This window comes from Phalaenopsis equestris, unplaced genomic scaffold (assembly GCF_001263595.1).
Source record: "Phalaenopsis equestris unplaced genomic scaffold, ASM126359v1 Scaffold000882, whole genome shotgun sequence".
NCBI lineage: Eukaryota > Viridiplantae > Streptophyta > Magnoliopsida > Asparagales > Orchidaceae > Phalaenopsis > Phalaenopsis equestris.
This window is the reverse complement of record NW_018165322.1, coordinates 489,086-501,141: the sequence shown is the minus strand read 5'-3', so window position 1 is coordinate 501,141 and position 12,056 is coordinate 489,086. Positions and strand designations below refer to the sequence as shown.

The 12,056-nt window shown below is 34.0% G+C and overlaps 2 protein-coding genes across 2 annotated transcripts in view; both read left to right on the top strand.

Moving 5' to 3' along the window:
* The window catches only part of LOC110032182 (DNA-directed RNA polymerase V subunit 5A-like), a 46,680-nt gene extending 43,708 nt beyond the window's left edge, over positions 1-2,972 (top strand). Inside the window, exon 4 of the mRNA XM_020735719.1 lies at positions 2,645-2,972. Within this exon, the coding sequence (XP_020591378.1) occupies positions 2,645-2,770 (126 nt within the window). The 3' untranslated portion in view covers positions 2,771-2,972. The remainder of the gene's footprint in view (positions 1-2,644) is intronic.
* A 3,535-nt stretch (positions 2,973-6,507) lies between these two features.
* LOC110032171 lies at positions 6,508-8,739 on the top strand. The gene is made up of 2 exons (XM_020735703.1): positions 6,508-6,683; positions 7,941-8,739. Exons 1-2 carry the CDS (start codon positions 6,508-6,510, stop codon positions 8,737-8,739), a joined length of 975 nt encoding a protein of 324 aa, XP_020591362.1.
* Positions 8,740-12,056: the final 3,317 nt, after the last annotated feature.

Below are 12,056 nucleotides of genomic sequence, written 5' to 3'. Positions count from 1 at the left end.
TAGGAATTTTCTTAATGTAAATGAACCATGCAAGAACTTTAATTTTAAAAGGAGCAACATAATTTCACATCCAAAGAGATTTGTGGTGTTCAAGCAACACCATCTATCAAAAATAATACAATGATCACGGAAGGAACCGTTCGTAGAATGAATCCAAGAAGGAATACCTCAGCCATGATCTAAATTAAACTGATTGATAAATGAGGAGAAATTTCCTATTACCAGTAAGATGAAAATTCATAATATTTTCTCATAAATCATACAAACTATAACAGGTACAATGATAATAGTTTGCTGAATTATTACAATTTTTGGTAAATGAGGGAGGATCACTGGATTTTGAGGTGATAAACTTCACTATTTCATTTATTTTTCCAAATATTGATATCTCTATCATTGGGAATCTTGAAGAGATCTTTTGAAGAGATATGGATACCTCTATCATTAGGAATTTTCTATAGATATTTTGAAGAAGAGATGAATATCCTACCAAACTCCTCTAGTAATGGTGGAACAATTAGACACACCAGTAGAATATAAGAAAAGGGGAGAAGAGTTGCTGAAATACTTGTATTGAATGGTAGATCCCCCCCAACAAACCCCCCCCCCCCCCCCCCCCCTTAAAAAAAAAAAAAAAACTTATTTGTAATGTATTTTATAACATTAATTATTTACACATGAATTCTAGTTTATACTTTCTATTTTAATTTATTCTAGATATTATTGTCATGGTACAGTATATTTTTATATATATTTGTGATGATTTTATTAAAGTATTAAAGCTAATTATATTAACTAAGAGGTAGATTTAAATATACACCACCTAATTCCTATGTATTTACATATTTAACATCTAAACTTTAATTTTTATATATGCCACCTTACCTTTGCATGAAAAGGAGTTATTTCACTTTTTAAAAGTTAAAATAGTGGTGCTTTTAATGTGATATGAAAGATTTGGAGGCACAAATTTTAGAAGCAAAGTTTAGGTGTTGGATATGTAAATACATAGTGTTATGTTTGTAAATGCCCCTAAGAAATAAATCAAAGATGGTGGGTATGTACTGTTTTATTTTCTTTATGAAATTTATTTAATCTATTTGTAATGTCTATGACATTTTGTAAGCGTTGGGGAATGAAAATAAATTATGGTAAATTAGATTAAATGGATGTTTTATATGTTTTGTGATGATTTTAGTATTAAAGCTAATTATAGTAGGAGTTAACTCTTCAGTGGCGTGGATTGTTCTGTATTAAATGTATTATATACGTAATCTATTTATATTGACTATGACATCACGGAGTGGTTTAGGTATGAATAATTTCTTAGAGTCCATGTTGGATTCTCTTTTAGTCTATTAGATCAGTTACTTACATTCAGGCGCAGCTACCTGTAGAATGGTTTCAGGCTGATTTTGCTCGGTTTAGTCCAAAGTAGGCCCAAAAATGCTGGATAATGCGCCAAAATTGGTTCAAAATGAATGGAACTGATCCAGAAGTGATATGAATACAGAAATTTGGGTTGAACCCAAAACCATTATGAACATGGTTATGCTTGAATCTGGTGGTGGGTCATTTTTCAATAACTACTCCGAGCTATATGCCCTGAAGTTTTTTTTTTTTTTTTCCTAGCTCAGACATGAACTTCAGAGCTATATGCTCTGACGTTGTAGTGGAAAATATCATCAAGAAAATAAACAAATGCATAGCCTTTCTCTATTTGTTGGAGCAGTTCCTATTGCTTCATATATAAATATTTTTATGTAAAAGCATAGAATATTCCTTTAAAAAGTTTTCTTACGCTGAAACTAAAGTTCTTTCCTTTTCCATCATCCTTCAATTGAAAAATGATTTTTCGATTTGGTAAAAACGGTTATGCTTTATTTATTTTGTTCATTGCCATAACCAAATTCTTGTCTCGTTCGCTGAACTAAAGGTGACTTCATTTGCTGACTTGAATTTGAATGCTGAAATGTTTTTTCTTATCATGAAGGTCTGTTAAGTCCTTTTTCATTTAATTGGATCATTGAATAATCCGTATTTGCATGGACTGAAACGTGCAACCTTCCCTTCTCCTGAAGGGGCAAGTAAAAAGTGCCTGCAGTGTTGGGGCTGGTTTGGGGTCACTTATTCTTTTTTATATTTTTTGGTTTTATTTTGTTTTGTTCGTATTTCGATTTGAAACAAAATCTTTTAACAAATATTTTTTCTATGTTTATCGAATGATTTTCAACCCACAGCGATTTGGATTCTCTCCAATGACCGTATGTGTTGGGCACTTGTGTTGTACTGAATGTTAATTCACAAAGCTTTATACGACTTGCTGTTGCAGTAGATTTTTCCCGTCCTTGAAGAAAAATCAAGAAACTAGCATCTTTGTTAATTTGTTTCTAGATAATTATTGATATTATTTATTTTTCATTTACTGAAAAAGTTCTCTTCTTTTTTTAAACCTACAATTTTCATAGTTTCTGTTCTAACACCAAAAACTTATTATCTTCATAAGACTTTTATAGCATGTATGTAAATATTCCTACAGAACATTGTGGCCTCGTAGATTTTTCTATCTGGATGCATGGTACCTCTATGAAGTTGTGGTGTAGTCATTTACAAATTGATGTTTTTTTAATATTGATCTTTGCAGCTACCTCGCATGCTGGAGAAGGACGCCGTTGCAAGGTACTATGGGCTTGGGAAGGGAACAGTCGTAAAAGTCACCTATGACCGCGAAATCACCGGATCTCACGAAACTTACCGCTGCATTGTATAGCACTATCTGAAGAAACTATATAAGCACTTTGCTATTTAGCTATTAGAGATAAATTTGGGGAATTCTTCGGGTGTTTTTGCAAATGATTTGAAGTTTATATGGCATAAGTTAGCCAAATGATCTGTAGCAGATTTAGTGAATTATTAGATGATTTTATGTACGAATTATTATTGTTAAATCATTAAGATGTGTTTGGTAAAAATGCACTTTAACGTAGTAGTAAGTATAATAAATTATAAAGTAATTTTAAATGAGAATAAGAACTATAGAAAAGTGTAGAGCTTATGGTTCGTCTTAAGTCAGTATGACTGCATAAAAATTAAATAATTTATTAATTTTAAAATTTTGCTTACTTAGAAAGTGCAAACAGATATTGCAATGGTGGTTTTATTTTTTTTTTTCAAGAATAATTTGAATAATGTGGTGATGGCCCTTTCCACTTTTTAGCTTTGTTTGTTGTTTCTTCTTGCTGATGGCTTTATACCTGAGAGTACTATGAATTTATACAAATGAAGTATTTATCTTCTGACTATGAATTATAATGAGGATTGTTAAGATTCTGCATTCAAAACCTTTGTATCATAATATATCAGGTTACATTTTGATTTTGGGAACTGCACCTTTGAGGCAGTCCTGCTGCATAGCTAGGACTTATATGACAGGTTTCCTCAAATTGCAAAGATAACTTTACCATGGATGAGGATGAGGACAGTAGTAAGATAGGCGACGGATGGCTATCGAACCTCTAGTCATTGTGATTGTTTTCGTATTTATGTTTCAAACAAGATGATGGTAAGATAATAAGTAGTAGCTTATTACTTGCTGATCATTATTAGGATTTGTAAATAATATATATATATATATATATATTTGAAAATATCATTCATATTTTGTTAAAATCTGGCACGTTCTATGCAGACATTCCACAACTTTACCTTGGGAGTTATGATCACATGTTCAGTATAATGATTATCACTCAGGTGGTAAGGTTGGGAAACACCTGTGTGATAGTAATAATTTTGAATTGTGTGAGGTTTTCAGATAAAAGCTTTTGAAAACTAAGTAGCGTATGTCTTTCTAATATGTTTGAAATGCAGTGATGTCTGATACGTTTAAATTTTGCTCTTGTGTAATAATTTTTTTTTTTAATGAAATTGAGCATTTATTTGCTTAAAGTGTATACAAAAATGGCATTAAATTTAAACATATCATTATAGTTTATGTTGCAATATGAGTAGAAAGATCTCTCGCTTCCTAGCATTTTTCGATGGAGAGTTATGAGTAACAGCTGTTTTCACCCCGACTTATATTGGTGGAAGAAATCGACCAACGCAAGTGTCACAACTAATAACATTAAATGAACTGGTGAAAAAAATATTATGCTATTGCGCCAAAATAGTTCAACACATGTAAGAAATTTGAATTGTCAGCTTCGAGTGGGTGGTGGATTTATTGCAACTAATGTTGAAGATGATAAGTCGTGTGAATTTCTACTCTTAAAAGCCACATAAGACACAATGGTACTCTATGTGAAGGTTGTGGTTTTTCCTGCCGAGGACATCTACATTGCTTTGACCTAGGAACAGCCTATAAAGCAACTTGAGAGGGTGACTAAAATTTGGACATCTATAACTTATACATTTGTTCAATTGCGAAGTGGGACGTAATTAATAATGTTGATGTTCTCTCCATCCAGTTATCCATATCTAAAGAAGATATAATTTCATATGAGTTTGAAGATGGGATAATATTTTCTACTAAAGAGAAGCTTCAATGTTTATTAAAATGATGGTCCATTATTGACGAAGTTTACTATCGAAATGCCACATCTAGTAAAAAAAAAACTAACAGTACACTAGGATTGATTAAGAAAGAAAATGCAAAGCGGCTGTAGCGAACCTGACTGTCGCATTGGTTGATCGACATCCCAAATTTGTGTCGCGGATGAAGCTCTGCTAATAGTAGGAGAGAGCCCACCCAAGTCCTTCCCCAAGGTAATGAAGATGCTATCCTCGTCGGAGAGACCACAAAGTCCGCTGGAGTTCTCCCTCTCCAATATAGGATGTCGCTCTCCTCGTAAGAGAGATCATGAGTTGAGTGAATTCATCCTTCCCCATAGCTAGGATAAATCTCTCCTAGCCGTGGTCCCTAGAAAGCACTCTAGAGAAAAAAGTAGTCGGAGAGGAGTGAAGACGGGTGAGGTGAAGAAGGGAAGAAGATGAAGGTTTTATTATCATTTTAGTATAACACTAACTAGAATTAATATATATTTTTTTTTTTCATAATAATCAAGCTGGTTCATGTGCCAGTTTGAATTAGTAGAATTAGTTATTGTTATTAAATTATGAAGCCAAATGATATTTTTAAAATGCATTATTAAGAAAAAAAATATTCTATGTTTATTTTATTAATACACTTAGGATATTTTCTTATGCTTAACGCTATGCATTATTTAGTAATGTTTATTTGGATTAAAGTTGATTTTTTTGCAGCACCACAACGGTAATTTTTAAGGTTGTGGAACCATACAAACCCAAAACGAGAAAGGGAGTTGTGACTACAAATGATTCAAATGTTTCCCCCGTGAAAAACTAGGATAATTTCGTTCCCTTCTTCGTGTTAAGTTCGTTTAAATATAATTAAAGCAAAAATATAAATACGACTATTTTTAATGAATATATATATACACACATACACACATCCATATTAAAAATATAATTTCAAATATTTATATTTTCTTATAGATAATTAATTTAAATTATTTTTTTAGTCGTGTTGTGTGTTGGAAGATTTGAGGCAGTAGAGTAACTATTTAGCGTCTTAGCATAACATGAAACTCCAGCAAACACTCAGAAAATAAATACGTTAAGCATAACAAGAGAAGACGCCTCGATCTTTTATGTGGAAAACCCTGTAAAGAAGAAAAATCATGTGACCTAGCCTTGAAATTATCCAATATGTAAGAGTTAGTACATAGACTCGCTCTTCTCCTGAGATAGGGAAAATGAAATTTCAAAACTGATGTACAAAGATATTTCAATAATAATAAATTTAAAGAGCACAAAAATCGTAGTTGATTGCTATGAAGACCATAGCTCGCCATGATTGTTGTAGTGTTTGTAGCACCAAATTGTCATAGAGGTCGTAGTTGAAAGTTATAATAATTGTTGGTCGTGTGGGTTGTAGATGGTTGCTTCAATAACGTTTGTTGGCTATAGAGGCTGTAATAGAGAGGTGTGTGAGTTGTAAGCCACGTAAATTATAGTTGGACACACAAGCCATAGTGGAGAGTTGTAATAATGATTGTAGGTCGCTGAGGTCGGAGTTGGGAGTTGCATTAATTGTGATAACATCTATAGGCCACAATGACCAGATTTGGGAGTTGTATGAGTTGTGAGTACGTTTGTAGGCCGCAAAGGTCAGAGTTGGCCGAAATGATTTGTGATAATGTATGTAGGTTGCAGAGACCATAATTAGGAGATACATGAGTCATGATAAAATTCGTAAGCTGAGGAGGCCAGAGTTGGGAGTTGTATTTGTCGTTATAACATCCATAGCTCGTAAAGGCTGGACTTGGGAGTTACATGAGCAGTGATAACGTCTGTAGGCCATAGAGGTTAGAGTTGGGAGCTGCATGAGAGGTAGACCACGTAAGCCATAGTTGGTCACATATGTAGTAGTGATGTGCTATAAGGAGTGGGCTTCAATAGCGCAGAGATAGTCATAGTATCTTGAGAATGGTGGTTGTAATCAATTATTGCGGGGTGTTTTGTTACACCATCTTGGAAAGGCGTTGTTCCATCTTATGCGGGGAGTATCGTTGCAACTATTTGGGAGATGTTGTTACACTGTCTTCGAGATGTGTTGTTCTAACATTTTTTGGGGGTGTTGTTGTCGTTCCACCATTTCTGAGGTATACTATAACATAGTCTTCGGGGTGTGTTGCTCAATAGAATTCTTCGTTACTCAGCAAGGTTGTTGTTATTTCGCATGGTGCTTCGTTACTCTACAACATACGTTGTCGATTTGTAAAGGACTTCATTACAATGAGTATGGGGTTGTCGAAGGTGATCAATAACAATTGTCAAAGGTGGTTGATGACGTTAAATGAGTAATGACTGACAACAATCAACCAACGGTGGCCAACGGTGGCCTAAAGGGGCTGCAGGAGCAGGCGTTGTTCGTTGGATCTTCGGTGTAGAATACTAGTTCTCAACTCATCCCAGTTTCAGGCTTCTTCTGGTTCAAGATCCAGGTCCCCTTTTATGAAAGGCGTAGTGTGGATTTATTTATAAAGTACAAATTGCAAATAAAGAAGAAATCTAAATAACTCTTATTGGATGACCTGGAGATGTTCCCTCAATCGTATAGTGTTTTATTGATATGTAAGTGTTTTATTGATGTTAGAATTCAGTGATTTTAGGTCCATTGGATTCATCTTATCAAAACACTTGATTTGACTATAAGTTTGTAAAATTTAGAATTCGTTTGTTTATGCAATTATGCACAGAAACATTCCAAATGTGGTCTTGTTTTAGGCTTAATTTAACTCGGATTTGATCAATTTAGGTATCATTAGGGTTCTTCTTGTTGAGTAGGTTAGTTTGATTTTATGTTTGTTGGAATCAGGAGCTCTCAATGATTTTGAATCGAAGTTATAATTTTTCTTGCTAAAAAAATATGTTGAGATTAGTGTCATACCTCGAGAGATTCGTTTGAAAATTTGTTAATGGCTTACCAAAATTGTCACATATATAGATGTTTATGTTCATTATTTCAATAAGCTATAGAAGAAATTTTTTTTTTGGTTGGAATCCCTTCATTGCGGTAATTTTTATTCTCTTCCAATCTCATTCAGCGAATACTTCCCAAAAATAACATCTTTAACCAATGAATTTTTTTGGAATCGTTCCAGTTTTTTTAATAAAAAAATATTAAAAAAATAGAAAATTATATCTTAATTTATAAATTAATTAATTACAGCAATAGCTCAGTTTAGTCATTTGTAAGTAAGCGCCATAACGGTGGTATCTACGTAATTCTCCCTTAAAATTAAAAATACTTACAAATAAATTCAAATTTTAAATTCAAAATTCAAATTTAAATTTTAAATCTGTGGCAATGTTAACGGTAAATTGTGTTAACGTAAACTAATTTAAATTTACCCAAGACAATTGAAATCGCAATCCTTTCTTCTTCCATCGCTCTCTCCGTTCTCTTGGGTTCTCCTACGACCTCTCTGGTCTGAAGCTATTTCCTTCTCTCCCAAACTCTCCATTCGGCAGTCCTCCCTGTTCCTCTCGCATCTCTTCGCTTCCGTTCTCCTCCGTCCTTCAATAAAATCTGCGTCGTTCTCCTCCGTCCTTCAATCTGCTCCGCTTCGTTCTCCTCCGCCCTTTAATCTGCTCTGCTTCGTTCTCCTCAGAGGTCTCCCTCCGAACGCCGCTTCCATTCTCCTCCGAGCACTCCAGGCGCTCTCCGTTCTGACGCTTCTTCTATTCTCCACCGAACTCTCCGCTGCAATGGCCGGAAAAGGAAGGAAGAAATTGGAAAATAAACTAATAGAGTCGGCTTCAGCGAGAATGGTCTGCTTCTCAAAGCGTCGCAAGGGACTATTCAAGAAGGCAGAGGAACTCCCCGTCTTATGTGGTACAAAGGTAGCCGTTCTCGCGTTTTCTCAGGGCGGAAAGCTTTACTGCTCCGACTTCGAAACCTTTGATACACTTCTCTGTCCTCAAACCCAACTCAAGGCCGACTCCTTGCTCTGCCCTCCACCTGCCGTCGCCGCTGAGAAGGAGGCCGAAATATGTTGGGAATTTGATTTTAACGAAGCAATGGCCGGAAACTCTCTCCCTTTTTGGTATAACAAACCAAACGTCCAGTGCATGGACTGTGAGGAACTCCGGCGACTGGAGAGTGTTATTTTGGAGTATGGTCATTTGCAATTGGGCAGAAACTCTTGTTTGTAGGTCATGTTGCATTTTCATGCATGTATTGTTTGCATTTTTTTATGTGCAGATTGTTTGTTGCATTTTCATGCGTTGAATGTTTGTTGCATTTACGTGTTGTAATCATCACTATAATCAATGTTTGTTGCTTAAATTTGATATTCATACACTAACTTCGTTGGAAGAAATTCTTTGTTGCTTGTTTTCTGTATTGCTTGAAATTTTTTTTTTTCTGGTACCTTAGAAGCCTTTGTGAGTCTACATTGATATGCTTTCTTGGCTTAGCTACATATTCGTTGCAAACTTAGTTCTATAGAGTGTGGTAATAGTTACTGATTAAATCTCTAAATTTAATTGTTGTTTTAATTTATTTTTGTTATTGCTTTGCCGTTGCTACACACACACAATTTTATTATTGCAAATTTTAGCAAAAGTTCATAAATTAATAAGCTTTTGTTTAAAAATTTATCTAATTCATGAAAACTTTTAAGATGATTATTTTCAAGAGAAGTTGTATTTCTTTTACTGCATAATTGAACACCATAATCAACTATCCAACCACATTTATGTTTTTTGGAGAACATCACGATGAAATAAGGGATGAATGGGCTTAGTTATCTAATGTATTTAATTCATCCACTAAGAAGTGACACTGGTATGATGGTCATGTAGTGGCTCTTAAAGGTGTTATTAAAACTAGGACATAATTTTTGCTACTTTTGAATATGCTTGCATCTATTTTTAATCATTTTAGAAGAAATCATATTTTAAATGATTACTCTAATTCTATAGTATAGTTTGTCAGATGTCAAACATAAAGTTATGCTTTCAACATTTGGTATATTATATTTTCAACATTTGGTATAAACTTGTGGAATTTATGGTGATTTCAGTTAGATTCATCACTTCCATTTTTGTTTGACTTTAGTAGAAAGACAACTATTGAAATGGATATCCATTGAAAGACATATCCATTGAAAGGCCTGTTGTTTTAGATTTTGAAGGGAAAACTTAGAGACTTCATAAAAAGCTTTCTGTCTCTTTACTGTTTTTTAATGACTAATATTGTAATTTGTGATGGGTGTTTATGTATGTTTTTGTGTGTTTTTTTGTAATTCATAATTTTACATTACAAATGTAGCATATTTTAAATGGTTTGTATGTGCATTTTATAGAATCATCACTTGCTGATTTTAGGTTTTCGATGTTACATTTTTTTATTCTTTTAAGCTTAATTTACTGAGAAGTGAAGTAGTAAAAATTTCAATTATTTAGAGAAAACTTATAGGTTGTGAACTCATATTCTTCATTCATAACTGAATTAACAACCATGACAAGTTTTAGCCAAAACTATCATCACAATTGCCAGTTGCCTCCTTCACCATTTTCGGCATTGCCCCAACACCCATCAATCCCACTCATCATCATTATCGCAATAATAGCTACCAACTCCTGACTTTGTAGACAATATTGCCCGAAATCATTACTACCACCGTCCATCCCTAAATATCGTCAATTGCCCTCGATACAATTTCTAATCACCTCTATTGACCATCTCACCGCTCACCAGTACTTATGTCTATCATCTTTGTTGCAGCTTGCTCTACTACATGCCCACAGTTAGAGTAATAACAAATATTTAGTAAGACTATGTTAATATTTGCTTGAAACTATTTTGACAATTAAATGTTTTTTTTCAAAAAGCATAATCATTATTGAAACCATATTTGATTTTTGTGTGCACAACTTACACAAAAAAAATCCAAAATTAAATTAAGTATCATTTCAGTTAATATATTCAAATTTTAGCGCATTTTTTGTCTTTAAATAGGAGATTTACTAAATAGCACTTTGAACAATATATTTTTTTTCCCAGGTAACACCCAAAATCTCATATTATGATATAAAGCTTTCAAAATTTTACTTTACACCTCAAAAATAGCCTTTGTTGCCTCTATCGTTACCTACGCTTAAAATTTACCCGGAAAGCCTCATGTGAAAGCATTGTGCTATCCATTTCTCTCTAGTGGTGAGCTATCTCACATCTTTCATGAGCTCCAACATGTATTTCTACTCTGGCCGAGCCAAGTCTCCGCAAAGCCCAAAGTTGTTTTTTTTTCTTTTGTGCCTAAAGTTGCTTCGACTCAATTGATAAAATCTGTGGATTTTTTTTTTCCTTGTTATGCATTGCAAATTGAATGCTAAAGCTGCAGCAATGAGTAGAAAATTTTTTTTATTTGTAAAAAGGATGGAGATGGTGGTACTTAATTGATTCATAGAATAATTTCCATGTAGAAAGTATGTAGTGAAAGGCTAGTTTTGATCCATGCAAGTCAAAGACTTTATAAATGAAGTATGCTTAGCCTTCTTTTCAAACAAGTTGGCTTCATTTTTTACATATGTATTGTGATTATAAAAGATGGTAGTATTTCATTTCTCAAACTAGGTTGATTGCCATACTTGTTATGCTCAAACCTATCTAATAACCAGGAGTGCTACTATAATCATTATGTGCTGCTATACTTGCTATGCTCAAACCTATCTAATAACCAGAAGTGCTGCTATAATTATTATGTGCTGCTATAATTGTTATGCTCAAACCTATCTAATAACCAGAAGTGCTGCTATAATTATTATGTGCTCCCAAACTGCATTGTGCATCAAAAAGAGTGTCGACACAAATCGTAAATGTGATTTGTGGATAGCCAACATGTGTTATATCTCACAACTACCTTACAAGAACGACTCCAGATCACACAGCAAGTCAACAGAATCCACCCTGCCTAGATGGGAGATATATTTCCAGGAGAGTCGGGAGGGGTATCCCTCGAATAAATTTCACCAAGATTATTGTCATTGATCCGACTCAATGGTCGCCCGACCTATACTCCTCATAATCCAACATTTGCTCAGCCTCGCAGCCATCTTGCCAGATCATAACACTGCGACGTAACATCCCCGTTACACCGGGTATTGCCGCCCGACGTGGAGCTAGGTCTCCATGGCAGTGGATCCCACATATGAGTAAATAGCCCCCAACTTAACCTAGGCGTTAAGGGCATAGTATGTAATTGTTCGACAGTCTATTTCTATAAATTGGGTGTGTTTCATAACTAAAGAGGACATTGACACTGTTCATAAAAAGAGGGGTGTGGGGCTTTCTTTTCTCTTTTCTCTTCTAATGCTTTATTCCTCAGGCATGTCTCCCAAACAAATTTGGATCCAATACTCTAATAATTGAAGATATCATTTCTCTCATGTTTAATGGTTAATTGATTTTGTTATCATTATTGGTTTGACATTGATTTATATATATATATATATATATATATATATAT